Raw genomic sequence first — 18214 nt, 5'->3', positions numbered from 1 at the left:
GGTTACCCCCCTTCCGCATTTACAAAAGCTTGTAAATGTTGAAAAACATTGTTTTATAGGGGTAGTTATTGTTGGATGTGAAGTTTAACCTAAAATTATAGTCCTGGTAGTTCAGGAACTGTGTAGATTAAAGAGCATTTTATAAGATTTATTTTATCATTTAATGTTCAGAGTATTGAATTAAATATATATGCTGTAATTTGTATAGATACAGTTTGTAGGAAGAGATATTTTGTAAAACAGTCACATTCTGTGGTCTTTAAAAAGTGACAATTTTTTCTTCTTTTCAGCTTTCTGAAGCCAAAACTCATTTTGAAGATGTTTAATAAATCATTTGGAACCCCCTTTGGGGGTGGCACAAGTGGCTTTGGCACAACTTCAACATTTGGACAGAGTAAGTTTTAAAAAAGAACAAAAGAGCTGGGTGTGGTGGCCCATGCCTGTAATCCCAGCAGTCAAGAGGCTGAGGCAGGAGGATCGCTCAGAATTTAAACCCAGCCTGAACTACATAGTGAGTTTTAAGGACAGCCTGAATTACATAGTGAGACCCCGCCCCAAAACAGAGTAAAGCAAAACAGTCTGTAAGTTTTATTCATAAAACCACTATTGTTTTTTATGGAATCTTGCTGTATTTTCTAGGGTGGCCTGGAACTGAGCTCAAGCAGTTCTGCCTCAGCAGGAGGAAGTAGCTGCCACTGTATACATACAACCCCGGGGCTGGGGATATAGCTCAGTTGCACAAGCGCCTGCCTGGCAAGCACAAGGTCCTGAGTTTGATCCCAAGTACCGAAAAACAAAACAAAACAACACAAAACAACCCCACACAAACATACAACCAACCCCATACTCAGTTTGAAAAGTCAGCATATTTACCCCCATGCTGGGAATCAAACCCAGGTCCTCATGGATACTAGACAAACACTCCACCAGTGAGCTAGAGTGACATTGCCACCATAGAAATTCACTTCTAGTTTGTGTGTTCCCCTATGGCAGTGAATATAACATCTTTTTTTTTCTTTTTTTTCTTTTTCGGATAGGGTCTTGCTATGCAATTCAGGCTGGCCTTGAGCTCACTTTGTAGCCCAGGCTGGTCTTGAACTCACAACGATCCTCCTGCCTCAGCCTCCCAGTTGTTGGTATTACAGGCATGCGCCACCATGTCCAGCTACAATATCTTCTATGGCTTAGATTTTACCTTATAATACTGTGGTGAAATTTTGAAAAAGTTTTCAAATTAGACTAATGGTCTTACTAAAATGAAAAACTGTTAAGAAATATTAAAACTTTTTTTATTCAGTAACTTTTCTACATTCTAATTTATGCTTGAATTTACTTTTCAGATACTGGCTTTGGCACCACTACTGGAGGTGCATTCGGAACATCTGCATTTGGTTCTAGCACCAATACTGGAGGCCTATTTGGAAATTCACAGACCAAACCAGGTGAAGGCTTTATTTGAAATACGTCTGGTTTACTTGTAGCTGGTACAGGACTTAGGGACTCTGATCTGCTTAACTTGTTTTCTCCCCCTCCATCTCCCCAGGAGGATTATTTGGTACTAATTCATTTAGCCAGCCAGCTACCTCCACAAGCACTGGCTTTGGGTTTGGCACATCAACAGGAACATCAAATAGCTTGTTTGGAACTGCAAGCACAGGGACTGGCCTTTTCTCATCCCAAAACAATGCCTTTGCACAAAATAAACCAAGTGGCTTCGGGAGTAAGTAGGACATCATTGAACTTGATTTGCTTATTGAATGTATTCTGTCTTTCCTCTTTCCCTATGATTACCCATCTCCTTTTCCCAGCAAATTACAAAAATGGGAAGATGAGAACTTTGAAGTGTATTGCAATGTTTAATAGACAGAAAAGGAGGGTGGCATATAATCTAAGTCTCATATTTATTATGAGGAGACTAGACCAGGAATGACACACACTGGACATGGCATGGTTGCTTTTCTATTCCCTGTCTGTGACAGATGTAATTGATGACCTCTGTTTGAGTGCAGATGTGGCCTGGGGCTGCTTCTTCACAGAATACTTTGAGGTAACTACTGTTAGTTGACTAGGTGCACCATAATAAGGTGATACCATTTCTAGCATAAACAAATGGTAGCACGAGTAGTTAACCAGCTGTAGATATTTTCAAAAGGATAGTTGTTTGTTGGCTATTGAAATATTTAACCATAACAATATAAAATGCAGTCTAAGGAACTAACTCAAATGAGATATGCCTAAACTGTATTTTAAGATATGCCTTTAGAAAAGTAGAAATTTGCTGCTGAGAAATCACAGTTTTGTTTTTATTTTTTATCTGTTTGTCTTTTTGAGACAGGATCTCATGATACAGTTCAGGCTGGCCTTGAGCTCACTGTAGCCCATGCTGGTCTCAAACTCGCAATAATCCTCCTGCCTCAGCCTCTTGAGTGCTAGGATTATAGGTGTGCACCACCACGCCTGGCCCAAATCACAGTTTTAACTTGGCAGTTAGAGTATCACTTTATTATTATTATTATTATTATTATTATTATTATTATTATCATTTTTGGTTTTTGTTTGGCTTTTTTTTGTTGTTGTTTTTTTCTGGTACCAGGAATCGAACTCACGACCTTGCGCTTGCCATGCAGGCACTGTGCCGCTGAGCTAAATCCCCAGCCCTGAGTATCACTTTATTAAATGTAAAGTGGCAGATACATTTTTCTTGTTTGCTGACATTCTGCCACCATATGTATAACTCTGGAAGAAGTATCTCATTGTGAGAAAGAATAGTCCTTACGTTACAGTTCAATTCACTTGTATGCGAGAGTTTTGTTAAGACTCAGCTTATTGGAAAAGTAAGTGTATCAGAGGATCTGCTGTTTTTGTATTAGTTTCTATTAAATGATCTACCATGCTTACTAATTTTTCTGTATATTGATTGGGGAGTCAAATACTACATTGACCTATGTTTGATTACCACAATAGGACCACTTTTATGTTCTGTATTCTTTGGTTGTATGTGGTATATGTAATAATGTATATAAATAAAACGTACTGTGATCACTGTAGAAGTTTGTTGTGGCAAGGTGTTTTCAGAGAGAGAATTTGAATCAGTAGCTAGTGTTACCAAATAAGAAAAGGAGACTTGGAGAAGATTATGATGAAACAAAGTAATACTTCTTTAGACTTGTCTTTTAGAAGGCCCAAGACGTGGACACTTTGCTGGCTAAAGAACAGACTTTTTTTAACTTAACACTTGAAAGTTGTGAGCTTGGAAATACCTACTTGAATGTGTTACTTGGGAGAGTTGAAAGAGGGTCTGAGAATGGGAAAGTACTGTTGCCAGGGTCATAGCACAGTTCTACAGCGGTCTTATAGATTCTTGAGATTCTATAGGTTCTTCACTTTTTAATTTTCATGTTTCTTTCTAACTTACAGATTTTGGAACAAGTACGAGCAGTGGGGGACTTTTCGGAACTACAAATACCACTTCTAATCCTTTTGGTAGCACATCTGGCTCCCTCTTTGGGCCAAGTAGTTTCACAACAGCACCTACTGGGACGACTATTAAATTTAATGTATGTATTTATTCCAGTGTTTGTGGAATATGTTTCCTCCTTATTTGTATATTTGTGGGTTGACTTGTAAAACTGTTCATCTTCCCAGTTGTTTACAGCTTAATTTGACTTCCTAAAAGATGTGTTAAAGGCAAAATCTTTCAACAGTTGTAGATAGGAAGTTACAAAACATAAATCTAGATTATTTTATGTATTTCAGTTATACTGACCCCAGTAAATTTGTATTCATGAGGTTGATTACAATAGTTTATATAGAATAGAATCATTTTCTGGCCTCTGGTTAACCATTCTTTATATAGATTAAGACATAAAAGCAAACCATAGAAAAGTCATTGAAAATAATACCTTTTTAAGGATAGAATGTAAAATAACCCATCAGTATTCTGTGTCTGCTGAAAAATAAAATTTGTGTTTTTTTAAAAAATTATTTATTTATTTATTTATTTATTTATTTTCCATTACCTGGAATTGAACTCACGACCTCACACTTGCCAGGCAGGCGCTGTGCTACTGAGCTAAATCCCCAGCCCCCAAAATTTATGTTTGTGAGAAGGCAAAATTACAAAAAATGTGCTGTAGTGTTTTTGGGGGTAAGGTTAAGCTGAGGATTTTGTTCATAAAAATATATGGAATACCATTTGATATAAATGGTTAGGCAGATACTTAGAGTAGGCTGGAGGTATAGTAAGTCTAATGGTAATCTCTGGCAGAAGTAGAATTTAAGCCAGATTGGTAGCGTACGCCTGTAATCCCAGCACTCTCAAGGCTAAGGTAGGAGGATCGCTGAGAGGTCAAGACCATCCTGGGCTACATAGTGACTTCAAGGCCAACCTCGGCTACATAATGAGACCCTATCTCAAAAAAAGAAAACTTGACAAAGCTGTTAAAATTTAGAAAATGAATTTTTCATGAAAGGTGGTTAATTCATAATACTAAAGTTGGAATCCTGCATTTAAAGTTAAATATGTCATAGTAAAAAAAAATTGTATGTTAAAAATGTAATAGTTGAGAAAATTGACTTTTAAAATTTTTTTGATTATTTTCAAATCCTTAGTTCTTGTCATGCCTTTTTCCTTATAAGGCTATAGCAGAAAAGCAGGTTTCTGTATCTGTATCTGTATATTTCTTTCTTTCTTTTTTTTTTTTTTTCCATACTGGGGATTGAACCTAGGACCATCACACTGATTTACTTCCAGTCCTTAATTTTTTTCCTTTCAGTTTTGAGACTGTGCCCCTAACTCACTAAGTTGCCAGGCTAGTCTGGAACTTAGGATCTTCCTCTCTTAGCCTCGTAGAGTGCTGGGGTTATAGATGTGAGCTACCACATCCATCTCTAAAGTGTGTTATATTTAATCAAATGCCCTTGAAGCCATCTTGATTTTGTTTTGTTTTTGTTTTTAGTTTTGGTTTTGGTCTTTTTGAGACAGTGCCTCACTATGCAATTCAGGCTGGTTTTTAGCTCACTTTGTAGCCCAGGCTGGTCTCAAACTTGCTACAATCCTCTTGCCTTCTCATCCCCTAGCCTCAGTACCCTGAGTGCTGGGATTACAGGGGTGCACCACCCTGCCCAGAGGTTTTGTGTTTTTTTTTTTTGAGATAGTTTTGCTATTTTGCCAAGCTTGGTTTTGAACCTCTGGCTAGAAAGTGATCCTCCTATCTAGCCTCACAAGTAGGTGAGACTACTATGCCACTGCACCTGACCCAATCTGTTGTATAGGACCTAGGAGGCTGGTTTCAGTGTTCCGTGGTTGAGGAATTGTGTCTGTTAGAGTAGGTATATAAAGCTTCGGTTGAGAAACGTTCCTTTACTTGCCTTTGTAGCCTCCAACTGGTACAGATACTATGGTCAAAGCTGGAGTTAGCACTAACATCAGCACCAAGCACCAGTGTATTACTGCTATGAAGGAATATGAAAGCAAGTCACTAGAGGTGAGTAAACTGTAATATAACATATCTCTTTGATTCTACTGGAATGCAGCTTTTAAAATTTTTTTGATTATTTTCAGGGTTGAGTGGTTTACATTGAGTCTATGTTAAAAAAAAAAAAACATTAACCCAGTTGCTTTTTGAAGATTATATACCTTTTTGAAGATTATATAGATACCTGTTTTTCAAGGCTAGAATAATCCTTACCTCGTATGTACAGTATAGTACTACTAGTGGTCTGTTTAGATTGGATGTTATTACATTACACTTGTCAGTGTAATTGTGTTCGTGTACATACACATGCTTTTGGTAAATTTATACAAAGTGTTAAGTGTACAGTTTAATAAGTTTTCACTAAATGAAAGGATCCAAATCAAGAAACAGATTACAACCAGCATCCCAGGTATCCCTCTTGAGCTACCTTTTCAAAGGTGACCACTATCTTGAGTTTGCAATTTTGCCCATTTTTGAACTTTATCTAGAAGGAATCTTACGTTATACATGCTTATGTCATTCAACATTGTGGTATTCATCCATGGCTTTGCATAAAGCTAGTTTATCCATTCTTATTGCTTTATAATAGATTGTTGTGCATCTTTACAGTACTTTCTTGTTCTAGTGAGAAATTGCATCTTCCTACATCCAAACTGCCTGCTTCACTGGAGTGTGCACAAAAGCCTGATTGAGATTTTTTTTTTGGTACTGGAAATCGAACTCATGACCTTAGGCTTGCCAGGCAGGCACTTAATGCCGCTGAGCTATATCCCTGGCCCCTCAAAAGCCTGATTTATGAGACAAAATTAGTTAACTTTATTTCATCTTTTTTCCTAAATTCACTATATCCCCACATCTTGTATTCTTGTCAACTATTTTTATGTTTAGAGGAGGTATTGTTTATAAAAGAAAATTAAAATACACCTAGCTCTTTGGCCTGCAAGTCTTTGTCATTATAGTATTTATTTTATTTTGTTTATTTATTTTTTTATTTTATTCTATTTTTGTTTTTGTTTTTTTTTTTGAAACATCTCGCTATGCAGTTCAGGCTGGCCTTGAGCTCACTTTGTAGCCCAGGCTGGTCTTGAACTCGCAACAGTCCTCCTGCTTCAGCCTCCCAAGTGTTATAGCATTGATTTTAATGTCTATTAGAAATGGTTTTCTGTAATTGTTGTGGTTTATGTTTAGCCCTCCTCTCAAAGCCTCATACAGTCAAGGGGTGGGCTTCTAGAATTTGTGATTGACTCATGGTCCAGTGATGGGAATATGGGTGTGAGTGCTACACCCACCCTAGGGTTGGGTAGCCTGTATGCAATATAAGGGAGAGAAAGAGGCTTGCTCTTTCTGCTCCTCCCTTTTGGCTCTTGTTGCTTTTGCTGTTTTCTACCACCATGCACTGTTGCCCTCAGCCATATACTACTATGCCTTGGATCCAGGCAAGTGTGGACTGAAACCTCTACAAACTGTGAGCCAAATAAACCTTTCCCTCTTTAATTTGGGCATCAAGTATTTTATCTCAGCAGTGAGAGAAAAGTAGCCGGGCATGGTGGCGTCTGCCTATAATCCCAGCACTTGAGAGGCTGAGGCAAGAGAAGCATTGCAAGTTCAAGGCCAGCCTGGGCTACAAGGTGAGCTCAAGGCCAACCTGAACTGCACAGTGAGACCCTGTCTCAAAAATACGAAAGAAAAAAAAAGAGAAAAGTAGCCAAGACAGTAATAATACTGAATTCCTGTAATTTCATTCTGCATTTTTCTGTCTTTTGGTCATTGTTCCTATGTGAACATAGGACTTGAATATTACATTCAAGAATTTAGGCTCCTAAACGGTTGTTTTTGGAGGGGAGCTTTCCACATTAATATTGGAAATGTGTTTGTGCTTCCTTTAGGAACTTCGTTTAGAGGACTACCAGGCTAACCGGAAAGGCCCACAGAACCAGGTGGGAGCAGGTACAACAACTGGCTTGTTTGGGTCATCTCCAGCCACCTCCAGTGCAACGGGACTCTTCAGCTCTTCCACCACTAATTCAGGCTTCGCATATGGTCAGAACAAAACTGCCTTTGGAACTAGTAAGCACTTGATATCGTATTGGGCCATATTAAGGAAAAACAGACAACTGAAAGTAAAATATAACTGTCATTTTGTGTTTAGTGCTGTGAAGAAAAATAATGCAGGAATAGGGAATGCCAAATATGTAGATGTGGAAGAAATAAAGAGTTTTAAGTGAACATGGTTAAGTCAGGGAGTGGGGGGCTTCGCTTGAAGGTGACATTTGAGGAATGTCTAGCCAAGGAAATTAGAAGACCAAGTTATGTAGGTTTCTAGGGAAAAATACCTTTTTTTCTTTCTTGGTCTTTTTGAGCCAGGATCTCACTCTGTAGTTCAGGCTGGCCTTGAGCTCACTTTGTAGCCCAGGCTGGTCTCGAACTCGCAAAGATCCTCCTGCCTCAGTCTCCCTAGTGCTGGGATTGCAGGCATCCTGAGATTGCAGGCATCCTGAGATTACAGTCAGTGCGCCACCACACCCGACCTGGGTATTTTAATACAAAGAAGAAATCTTTTGTTCTCAAGAATAACTTATTTTAACTGGGTGTGGTGGCACAAACCTGTAATCCTAGCACTTGGGAGGCTGAGGCAGGGGGATTGTTGCAAGTTTGAGACCAGCCTGGGCTACAAAGTGAGCTCAAGGCCAGCCTGAACTGCATAGCGAGACTCTGTCTCAAAAAGACAAAGAAAAAAAAAAGCTATTTTACCAAGGTTAAAATACAACACAGCCTTTCAGTGCACTCTCCTAAAAAATAGAAGCTATGGGCTCACAAAAGATCATTTTGCCCAGCCAGTGTTCTTGGGGTAAAGGTATTGTTGTAGAAATTAAAATTTTAACATAATCTGGAGTTAGTTGAAGAGTAGCGGATTAGAGGGTTGCAGGACATGGTGGTGCACACCTGAAATTCCAGCACTTGGGAACCTGAGGCAGGAAGATGGCCACAAGTTCCAGGCCAATCTGAACTACATCGGAAGACCCTGTCTCAAAAACAATGTGAAAATGACACAGTTACTGAGTAGAAAATGAATGTAAAACAATTTAGATGTTAATAGATAATTAGATAGTAATGGGTATTGCTGGATTATTGGATAGCATGAGGTTTTAAAGTTTGTGTTTAGGGTTTTTTTTTTCATTTATTTTTCCATTTTTTCTTTTGCAGGTACAACTGGATTTGGAACAACTCCAGGTGGTCTCTTTGGGCAACCAAATCAGCAGACTTCCAGCCTCTTTAGTAAACCATTTGGTCAAGCTACAACCACCCCAAACACTGGCTTTTCTTTTGGTAATACCAGCACCCTTGGACAACCAAGCACTAACACCATGGTAAGGAAACAGGCTATTGGTTAACTCCAGGTCTTTTTGTTTAGAGGAAAGAAATTTTTTCAAAACAAGATAATAAGAGTATAACACTGGTTGATACATTGTGTGTTGTTATCTTTAAATTAATTATTCAGAGTACAAGATATAGGCATTTAATTGTCCAAACAATGTTAGCAAAAACCTTTCTTTTCAATGAACTAAGAGAAGGTAGTACTATAACTATCTTAAATGTACACGCATATATATGTTGTGTGTGTATATATATATATATATATACACACACACACACACAACATATATTTAGTTATATAACATATAACTAATTTGTAATGTATATATTGTAAATTGTGCTGCTATAAACATGGCTCCACATATATCGCTGTGGTATGTTTTTAATTCTGGGAAGATACCCAGAAAAGAAGCAGCTAGGTCAAGTGGGACCTCTGGTCCTAGTTTTTTTGAGGAATATCACAGTGATTTCCACAGTGGTTGCACCTGTCTATACTCCCACCAACAATGGAAAAGGGTTCCTTTTTGCCCATAGCCCCTCCAGGACTTGTTATTGGTTGACATCTTGATAATAGCCATTCTTTCTGCCGTGAGATGGAATCTCAGTGTGTATATATGTATGTGTGTATGTATGTATGTATTTTGTCCTTTTGAGACAAGGTCTTACTGTGCAGTTCAGGCTGATCTTGAGCTCACTGTGTAACCCAGGCTGGCCTTGAACTCCCAGCGATCCTCCAGTCTCTTCCTTTTAAGTGCTGGGATTACAAGCATGCACCACCATGCCCGGCTATTGTTTTGAATTTAATCTCTCAGATGACCAGTGGTGTTGAACATTTTTTCATATATTTATTTGCTGTTTATATTTCTTCATCTGAGAAGTGTGTATTCATCTCAAATGCCAATTTTTGGATTGGGTGTTTAAATTTGGGAGGTCTGATATTTTTGAGTTCTTTTCACATTCTTTTTTTTTTTGGTTTTTGTCTGGTACTGGGAACCAAACTCACGACCTTGCGCTTGCCAGGCAGGCGCTTTTGCCGCTGAGCTAAATCCCCAGCCCCCTTCTTTTCACGTTTTTTTTTTTTTTTTTCTTTTCACATTCTTGATAGTAATCCTTTGTCTGAGGAACAGGTAACAGACATTTTTTTCCCACATTGTGGGTTGTCTCTTTGCTCTTGGTGGTTTCCTTTCCTGTGCAAAAGCTTTTTAATAAGATCCCAGTTGTTGATTCTTTGTGATAGTTCCTGTGCAGTCCGAGTTTTACTCATAAAGTCTTTGCCTACACCAGTGTCCTCTAGCAGATGCGATGTTTCTGGGTTTTTTTGTTGTTGTTGTTTTTTTTTTTTGGTTTTTCTCTGGTACCAGGAACTGAACTCACGACCTTGCGCTTGCCAGGCAGGCGCTTTGCCGCTGAGCTAAATCCCCAGCCCCTGTTGTTGTTTTTTTCCAGTACTGGGAACCGAACTCATAACCTTGCTCTTGCCAGGCAGGCGCTGTGTCACTGAGCTAAATCTCCAGCCCCAATGTTTCTGTTTTAATATTTAGATCTTTGATCCATTTTGAATTTAGTTTAATGCAGGGTGAAAGATACAGGTCCAACTTCAATCTTTGGCATGTGCAGATCCAATTTTTTCAGCACTGTTTAGTAAAGAGGCTATTTTCCAGTGAATATGTTTGTCCCCCTTGTCACAGATAAGGTGGTTGAGTATGTCTGGAGTTATTTCTGCATCTTCTGCTCTGTTCCATTGAACTTTGGTCTTTTTTTCCAGTACCATGTTGTTTTTATCACAGTAGCTTTATAGTATAATTTCAAGTCAGGGATTGTAATGTTCCTGCCTTGTCTTTGTTAGCCAGAATTGCCTTTGCTATTCTAGGTCCTTCTGGTTCCAAATGAATTTTAGGAATGTTTTCTCTAATTCTGTGAGATGTGCTGTTGGAATTTTGATTAGAATTGCATTAAATCTGTATACCAGTTTTGGAAGTATGACAATTTTTTTTTTTGTTTGTTTGGTCTTTTTGAGACAGGGTCTCACTGAATGCAGTTCAGGCTGGTCTTGAACTCACTTTGTAGCCCAGGCTTGCCTGGAACTCACAGCCAAGTGCTAAGATTACAGGCATGTGCCACCATGCCCAGCACGATGTTCACTGCACTGTTTTTTTCTACCCAAGAGCAAGGGATATCTTTCCATTTTATGAAATCCTCTTCAGTCTCCTTTTTCAGAGTACTATCTTTTTCAATGTAGAGGTCTTTTACTTTTTTAATTAGATTGATTCCTAGGTATTTTATTTTTTGGATGCTGTTGTGAAAGGTGTTGTTTCCCTAATTTCTTTCTCAGCTTGTTATTCATGTACAGGAAGGCTTTTGATTTTTGAGTGTTGACTTTGTATCTAGCTACACTGAATTTGGTTATTAAATCTAGAAGTCTTTTGGTAGAGTTTTTGGGGTCTTCTATGGTAGAGTATCATGTCATCAGTAAATAATGATAATTTAAATTCTTCCTTCACTATTGTTCCTTTTATTACTTTCTCTTGTCTAATTGCTCTGGCTAATATTTCTAGGACTATGGTAAATAAGAATGGGGACAGTGGAGATCGTTGTCTTGTTCCTGATTTTAGAGTGAAAGCTTTCAGTTTTTGTCCATTTAGTATGATGTTGGCTGTTGGTTTGTCCTAGATGGCTTTTATCAAATTAAGACACAGACCATCTATTCTGATTTTCTGTAGGTTTTTTTTTTAATCATGAATAGGTGCTGGACTTTGTCAAAAGCTTTTTCTGCATTTATTGAGATGATCGTATGATTTTTGTCCTTGACTCTGTTAATATGGTGTATTACATTTATTGATTTTCATGTGTGAAACCATTCCTGCATCACTTGGTCATGGTATATAATCTTCTTGATGAGTTGTTGCATTCTGTTTGCCAGTATCTTACTGCAGATTTTTTTTTCTATGTTCATTAGGGAGACTGACCTGTAGTTCTCTTTCTTAGTTGGGTCCTCCTCTGGTTTTGGTGTCAGGATAATGCTTGCTTCCAGGAATTAATTTGGGAATATTGCTTCACTTTCAGTTTTATTAAAGAGTTTGAGAAGTAGTGTTAGGTCTCTCTAAATTTCTCTTAGAGTTCAGCAGTGAATCTGTCAGGGCATTGTCTTCTCTTTCTTGGTGGGTGTTTAATTACATCTTTAATTTCATTGATTCATACTGGTTTATGTAGGATTTCTTTTTACCTTCTCGATTCAGCTTTGGTAATTTGTATGTACCCAGGAATCTGTTCATTTCTTCTGCATTTTCTATCTTATTTGAATATAAATTTCCAAGTAGGTTTAGATCTTCTGAATTCATTGTGATTTCATCCTTTTCACTCCTTTTTTTGTTTTTAAGTCTTTTCGAGACAGGGTCTCACTATACAGTTCCTCCTGACCTTGAACTCAGTTTGTAGCTCAGGCTGGTCTCAAACTCAAAACAGTCCTCCTGCCTCAGCCTCCCGAGTGCTGGGATTACAGGCGTGTGCCACCAGGCCCAGCTTCCCTTTTCATTCCCAATTCCATGGATTTGAGTCTTTTCTGTTTTTTTTTGTTTGTTTGTTTGTTTGTTTGTAAGATTGGATGAGGGTTTGTCGATTTTATGTAGTCTTTCAAAGAACCAACTCTTCAAATTTATTGATTCTTTGTATTATTTTCTTCGTCTCCAAAGCATGAATTTCTGCTTTGATCTTTATAATTTCCTCCTTTGTCCAAGCTTTTGGCTTAGTCTGCTCTTCTTTTTCTAGAAATTTGAAGTTCACCATTAAGTTTTTTATTTGCACTTACTCTGTTTTCCTGATATGGGTATTCACTTATATAAGTATCCCTCCTGGACTGCTTTCAGCCTCCAGAGTGCAGGGAGTACAGATGTGTACCACCACGCCTAGCATGGATCTTGCATGAGGCTGTACTTTATACTTACTGAGAGTCTTTGAGCAGGTCATTTATTCTTAGTGTAGTTTTCTTGGCACTCTAAAGCTTGCTTAGTGGATTGCACAAGCTATGCCTTGTGATACTAACTCCAGCCCTTCTGGAGGGTTTAGGAGAAAACATGTATTGATTACTTAGCTGTGTTTCGTGTTCTTTCAGCTTGTTCCCATAGTGTAGAGTCAGATGAACAAAGTCTAGTTCTGGGGAATGGATAGACTTAAAACTCAGAGCCATTTTAGATAATTACTACTTCTATGCAGAAAGTGAAGGTGAATCAAATTTCCAAAGGTAAGAGCTAAAATAATGGAAGTCTTATTAGCTAGCCATTTACCAGTCCAATTATTTAAATACAGGATGACCAAAAATTACACATTTTTGTTAATTTTTATAAGACAATATAACAGGAAATATAAAAGCTATTTTATCATTTATTCAGTACAAGCATTGACTTGTTGAAATAACACCTGCCTGAGCCGCAAATTACTTGCAGGTACTTGTTTAAAATTCCATTCCCTAATTTACTAGTGATTAGTTCTTTTTTCCTAACTCATTGAAAATGAAACACCCCATCATCTACTTTTCTTAGAGCACAAGAGTTGATGAAAGTTTTACTAGATGCCCAGCACTTTGGAGCACAACAGTGTGGAAGTAACAGGCTTCAGTGTAGGTTTGAATTTATGGTTGTGCACTTAGGAGCTGTGACATTTTGGGGAAGCTTTTAATTTCTCTGAGCTTTCTATTTTGCAAAGTGAGATGCTACACTCCTTGTCATTGAGATTTGTGAAGAAATGTTTCCATGTTAGCATGATGTATGTCACATAAGCTTTAAAAAGTTGTAACTATTTTTATTCTTAGTGTCTTTAAGTGAATTTATGAGATATCTTTTCATCTGAATTACCTCTTGCAGGGTTTATTTGGAGTTACTCAGGCATCACAGCCTGGAAGTCTTTTTGGGACAGCTACAAACACCAGCACCGGGACAGCTTTTGGAACAGGAACAGGTCTCTTTGGGCAGCCCAGTACCGGGTTTGGAGCAGTTGGTTCGGTAGGTGTTTGCAAAATATTAAATCTGCTAAAGGCGTTTATAAGAAAGATATCACTGTCTTCTAAGGGTTTTGGGGTTTTTTTGTCTTTTTTTTTAATTTTGTTTTTTGTTTTTGTCTTTTTGAGACAGGGTCTCTCTGTGCAGTTTTTAGGTTAGCCTTGAGCTCATTTTGTAGCCCAGGCTGGTCTCGAACTCACAGTGATCCTCCTGCCTCAGCCTCCCGAGTGCTGGGATTATAGGTGTGCGCCACCAAGCCCAGCCCTTCTTCCAAGTATTTTAATACGTGTATTGGATGATTTGACATTAAGAGCAAATAAAGGGTACAAAATGAAGTTAATTGATTAATTTCAGATCTATTTTCTTTCTTTCTCTCTCTTTTTTTTTTTTTTTTTTTTGTTCGAGACAAAATCTCACTGTGTGGCCTAGACTGGCCTCGAATTCACCATGCCCAGTAAATTCTAGGATTACAGACATGTACCACTATACCTGGCCCAGTTGTTTTATTTTTTGTTATAAATTTTGTTTGTCTCAGTGACTGCTTACAATTTACCTTTTTTTTTTTTAAGTTTTTTTGAGACAGGGTCTCATTGTGTAATTCAGACTGGGCCTGGACTCACTGTGTAGCCAATGTTGACCTTGAACTCACAATAATCTTCCTACCACAGCTTCCCAAGTGCTGGGAGTACAGGCATGTGCCACCACACCTGGCTTTGCAATTCACTTCTGATAGCACACTATAACCTCTCTACTTGTTAGGTTTTTTTGTTTTAAATTTTAAAATAATTGTTTGATTCATTGATTTATACTCGGGATTCAACCCAGGACCTTTATAGTGAGCAATATTCCCAGCCATTTTGTTTTGTTTTGTTTTTGAGAGGGGCTTTATAAGTTGATAAAATGCCTGGAATGGACTCAAACTTGGCCATTTTCCTACTTCAGCTTCCCAGAGTATGAGGATTGCAGACATATACCACCACAATTGGCCTTAAATAATTTATTTTTAAACTGCTAAATAGCATTTTATGTTTTTACTGTGTACAGTATGAAGCTTTGAAGTATGTATTCATTGTGAAATTTAGTTTTTTAAATTTCTAAGACTTAATTGAGATACTATATTTTTTTCAGTTAGTTAATTTTTACCTTATTAGTGTTTTGGGTGATAAATTGGTATGATGTTTGAAGTTGAGTTTTTTTGAGACAGGATCTTGCTAAGTTGCCCAGGTTAAGCTCAAACTTGTAAGCTTCTTGCCTCCACCTGAAATTAAATATTTTTGATGTTGATCAAATTGCTAAAATTTTGGGGGTTCTCATGGTCCTTGTGTAGCTGGGTTTTTAACTGAATTATTTTCCTTGGTAAGTCATTTTAGCAAAAATTATTAATTGGGAATTCACTTTACCTAAAAATGATGCTGAATTCTATATTACCATTTTTTGTTTGTTTGTTTTTGTTTTTCTTCTGGTACCAGGAATTGAACTCATGACCTTGCGCTTGGCAGGCAGGTGCTTGTACTGCTGAGCTGTATCCCTGGCAAATAAACTCTTTTTTGTTGTTTTTTTTTTTTCCGTTACTGGGAGTCAAACTCATGACCTTGAGCTTGCCAGGCGAGCACTGTGCTGCTCTGCTAAATCCCCACCCCGTCTATATTATCATTAAAAGAATAGTTTTACGAGAATTGATATGAGACAGTCTATTACTACTCATGATCAGATGAACTTTTGGTTATTGTGGGTACTTAAAATGAAAGAAAGAATCCCTAAAAATGTCATCCTGTTTTTGTGGAGATTAACATGCTTTTTATTAATGCCATTTGAGCGTTATTATTGTGAGAAATGGAATAAATTATGTAATGGTTCAGAAAGCTCATATACCTTTAATAGAAGCTTTACTGATATGTAATTCACATACAGTTAATTTCATCTCTTTAAAGTGTACAACTCGGTTTTACTTTTTGCTTTTATTTTTGTTTGTTTTTGTTTTTTTGAGACAGGTCTCATTATGTAGTTTAGACTGACCTTGAACTCAGTATATAGCCCAGGCTGGCCTCGAACTCATCACAGTCCTCCTGCCTCAGCCTCCCAAGTGCTGAGATTACAGGCGTGCACCATCACTTCTGGCTTTTTTTTTTTTTTTAAAGTATATTTACTGTTTTCAGCTATTATCACATTCAATTTTAGGATGTATTTATCTTGTCACAAAGCACAAGCGTATACACCATAGCAGTCATTCCCAGTTTTCCTGCAGTGAGCTCAGGCCTAGTTCGTGTCAGTGGATTTGACATTCTAGATATTTTAGTTGTGGGTTGCATCCAGTGACCTTTGCACTGAGCTATATTCCCAACCCTTTTTTAATTTGTATTTTGAGATGGGATTTTATGAAGTCACTTGGTTGCTCAGACTGGGCTCAAACTTGTGATCCTTCCAGAATGCTGAGTTTACAGGCTTCCACACCATGCCTGGCTACATGTTTTCAAGGTTCATCATGTTCCAGCACATTAATTGATTATCTTGGCCATTTAAATATCTGACACATTTCTCTTAATAGGCAAAGAATTTGATCATCAACAGGCAAAGAATTTGATCATTTTTTCCTTTACCTTACTGAACAGTCTTAAGTTTGTTCATGTTTTTTGTTGTGTTTTTGTTTTGTTTTGTTTTGTTTAGTTTTTCCAACTGGGCATTGAACTCGGGGCCTCATGCTTGCCAGGCAGGTGTTGTGCTACTGAGCTACATTGCTGGCCCCGATGTTTTGACAATAACTTCTCAAGTTAGGAACATTTTCTGTTTATACTCTTACTGAGATTATTTTTTTCCTGTTATTCTGTAATCATTTGACTTCTTTTTATAAAAATTGTGTCATCTTTTTCTCCATCCCACATCCTGTACAATGTACCCACAGTAACATTTATTTACTGTTTGGTATGTATTTTTATGTTATTTCAAACTGCCCTGTATTTTGTTCTTTTCAGACCCTGTTTGGCAATAACAAGCTTACTACCTTTGGAACCAGCACAACCAGTGCTCCTTCATTTGGTACAACCAGTGGCGGGCTCTTTGGTAACAAACCAACCCTGACTTTAGGAACCAATACAAACACTTCTAATTTTGGTACATATAAAAAGCAGGTTTGGCTCTCTTAAAGTTACACTGACTATACCACACATCCTCTTCCTGATTCATATGATTGAAAGTATTTAAAAATTCTCAGGTAAGCTGTGGCTTGATAGGAGCAACCAGAGGGAAAGGTTTTTTAAAGTCATGGACAAGACTTAAGGTATTTAGTAGAGATGTAAATTAGCTTCTTTATTTTTATTTTAAAAAGTTCCCTCATCAATAGCTGAGGAACCATAAATTTGATTGAAGTAACATTCTGCTAGGCCAGGTTTCAGACATGAAAATGCAGTGTAGATGGGTGATTTGATGATTGTTTTGGATAGTAGAAACCTTTCTAATTCTGGAGGTTATTCAGTACTTGTCTAGTAGTAGGCTAAAAATTTTTATTTTTGAATTTATGTTCCTTGTAAAACATTCACAAAATACAGAAAGATTAAACAATGCTTAAAGAACAAAAACCCTAAACTTCTCCTCAGAAATGTGCTGGAAAAATTGAAATGGCAGTTTGATGGACATAGCGTGTTATTTTCAGTGTCATTATAGATGACTACCTAAATAAGTTTTCAAACAGCTACAATATTTGTGAGAAGTGGGAAGTTCAGTATGGACAAAGGTAATAATGTGTCAGATACTTGTTGAAGACTTCATTTGCCAGTTATATCACTAGGTACTGATTAATTCTTTTTTTTTTTTTTTTTTTTTCTTTCTTTCTTCTGGTCTTTTAGAGACAGGGTCTCCCTATACAGTTCAGGCTGGCTTTGAGCTCACTTTTTTGCCCAGCCTGGCCTTGAACTCACAGTGATCCTCCTGCCTCATCCTCGCGAATGCTGGAGTTACAGGCTTGCTTCAAAACACCCAGCTCTGTGATTAATTCTTTTAGGGAGATTAGTAGGAAAACATAATTGGCATAAGTCAGCAATTAAACAGTTGTTCAGTGAGGTTTTTTTTTTTTTTTTTTTTTTTTGCGATGATAGGGATCAAACCCAGGCCCTCATGCAAAGTATGTCAAGCTTTCTACCACAATTACATCTTTAGCCTGTTCACAGTACTAAATGTAATGTAGTGTCTTAGAGAAAGAGACTATATTTTAAGTATCCATTAGAAAGTTAAGATTTTCACAGAAAGATGTATTAAAAAGATAAAGCCTTTGCAGATACCAATGTGTTAAATTTACGTATTCAATTTAATTTCTATAGCTCTTTTACATATATTGTATGCTAACTGGTAGTAATAATTATATATAGTTCTGTGAATTCG

At 37.5% G+C, this 18214-nt stretch overlaps 1 protein-coding gene across 7 annotated transcripts in view; it reads left to right on the top strand.

Annotated features, from left to right (window-relative positions):
- Nup98 (nucleoporin 98kDa) overlaps positions 1 to 18214 on the top strand; it is a 107499-nt gene that overhangs the window by 27179 nt on the left and 62106 nt on the right. For 5 of the 7 annotated variants that reach the window (XR_260183.2, XM_013511898.1, XM_005380030.2 and 2 more), the window contains exons 2-10: positions 291 to 394; positions 1341 to 1442; positions 1544 to 1720; positions 3418 to 3557; positions 5379 to 5486; positions 7364 to 7544; positions 8682 to 8845; positions 13709 to 13846; positions 16813 to 16951. Coding sequence is in view for 6 of the 7 variants with exons in the window: in XM_013511898.1 (XP_013367352.1) it covers positions 319 to 394; positions 1341 to 1442; positions 1544 to 1720; positions 3418 to 3557; positions 5379 to 5486; positions 7364 to 7544; positions 8682 to 8845; positions 13709 to 13846; positions 16813 to 16951 (1225 nt within the window). In the remaining variant the exon portion in view is untranslated. The remainder of the gene's footprint in view (positions 1 to 290; positions 395 to 1340; positions 1443 to 1543; positions 1721 to 3417; positions 3558 to 5378; positions 5487 to 7363; positions 7545 to 8681; positions 8846 to 13708; positions 13847 to 16812; positions 16952 to 18214) is intronic. The other 2 variants (XM_005380033.2, XM_005380032.2) reach the window with 2 other exon arrangements.

This window comes from Chinchilla lanigera, unplaced genomic scaffold (assembly GCF_000276665.1).
Source record: "Chinchilla lanigera isolate Chin_1 unplaced genomic scaffold, ChiLan1.0 scaffold00013, whole genome shotgun sequence".
Lineage (NCBI taxonomy): Eukaryota > Metazoa > Chordata > Mammalia > Rodentia > Chinchillidae > Chinchilla > Chinchilla lanigera.
This window is presented reverse-complemented; position numbering and strand designations above follow the sequence as displayed.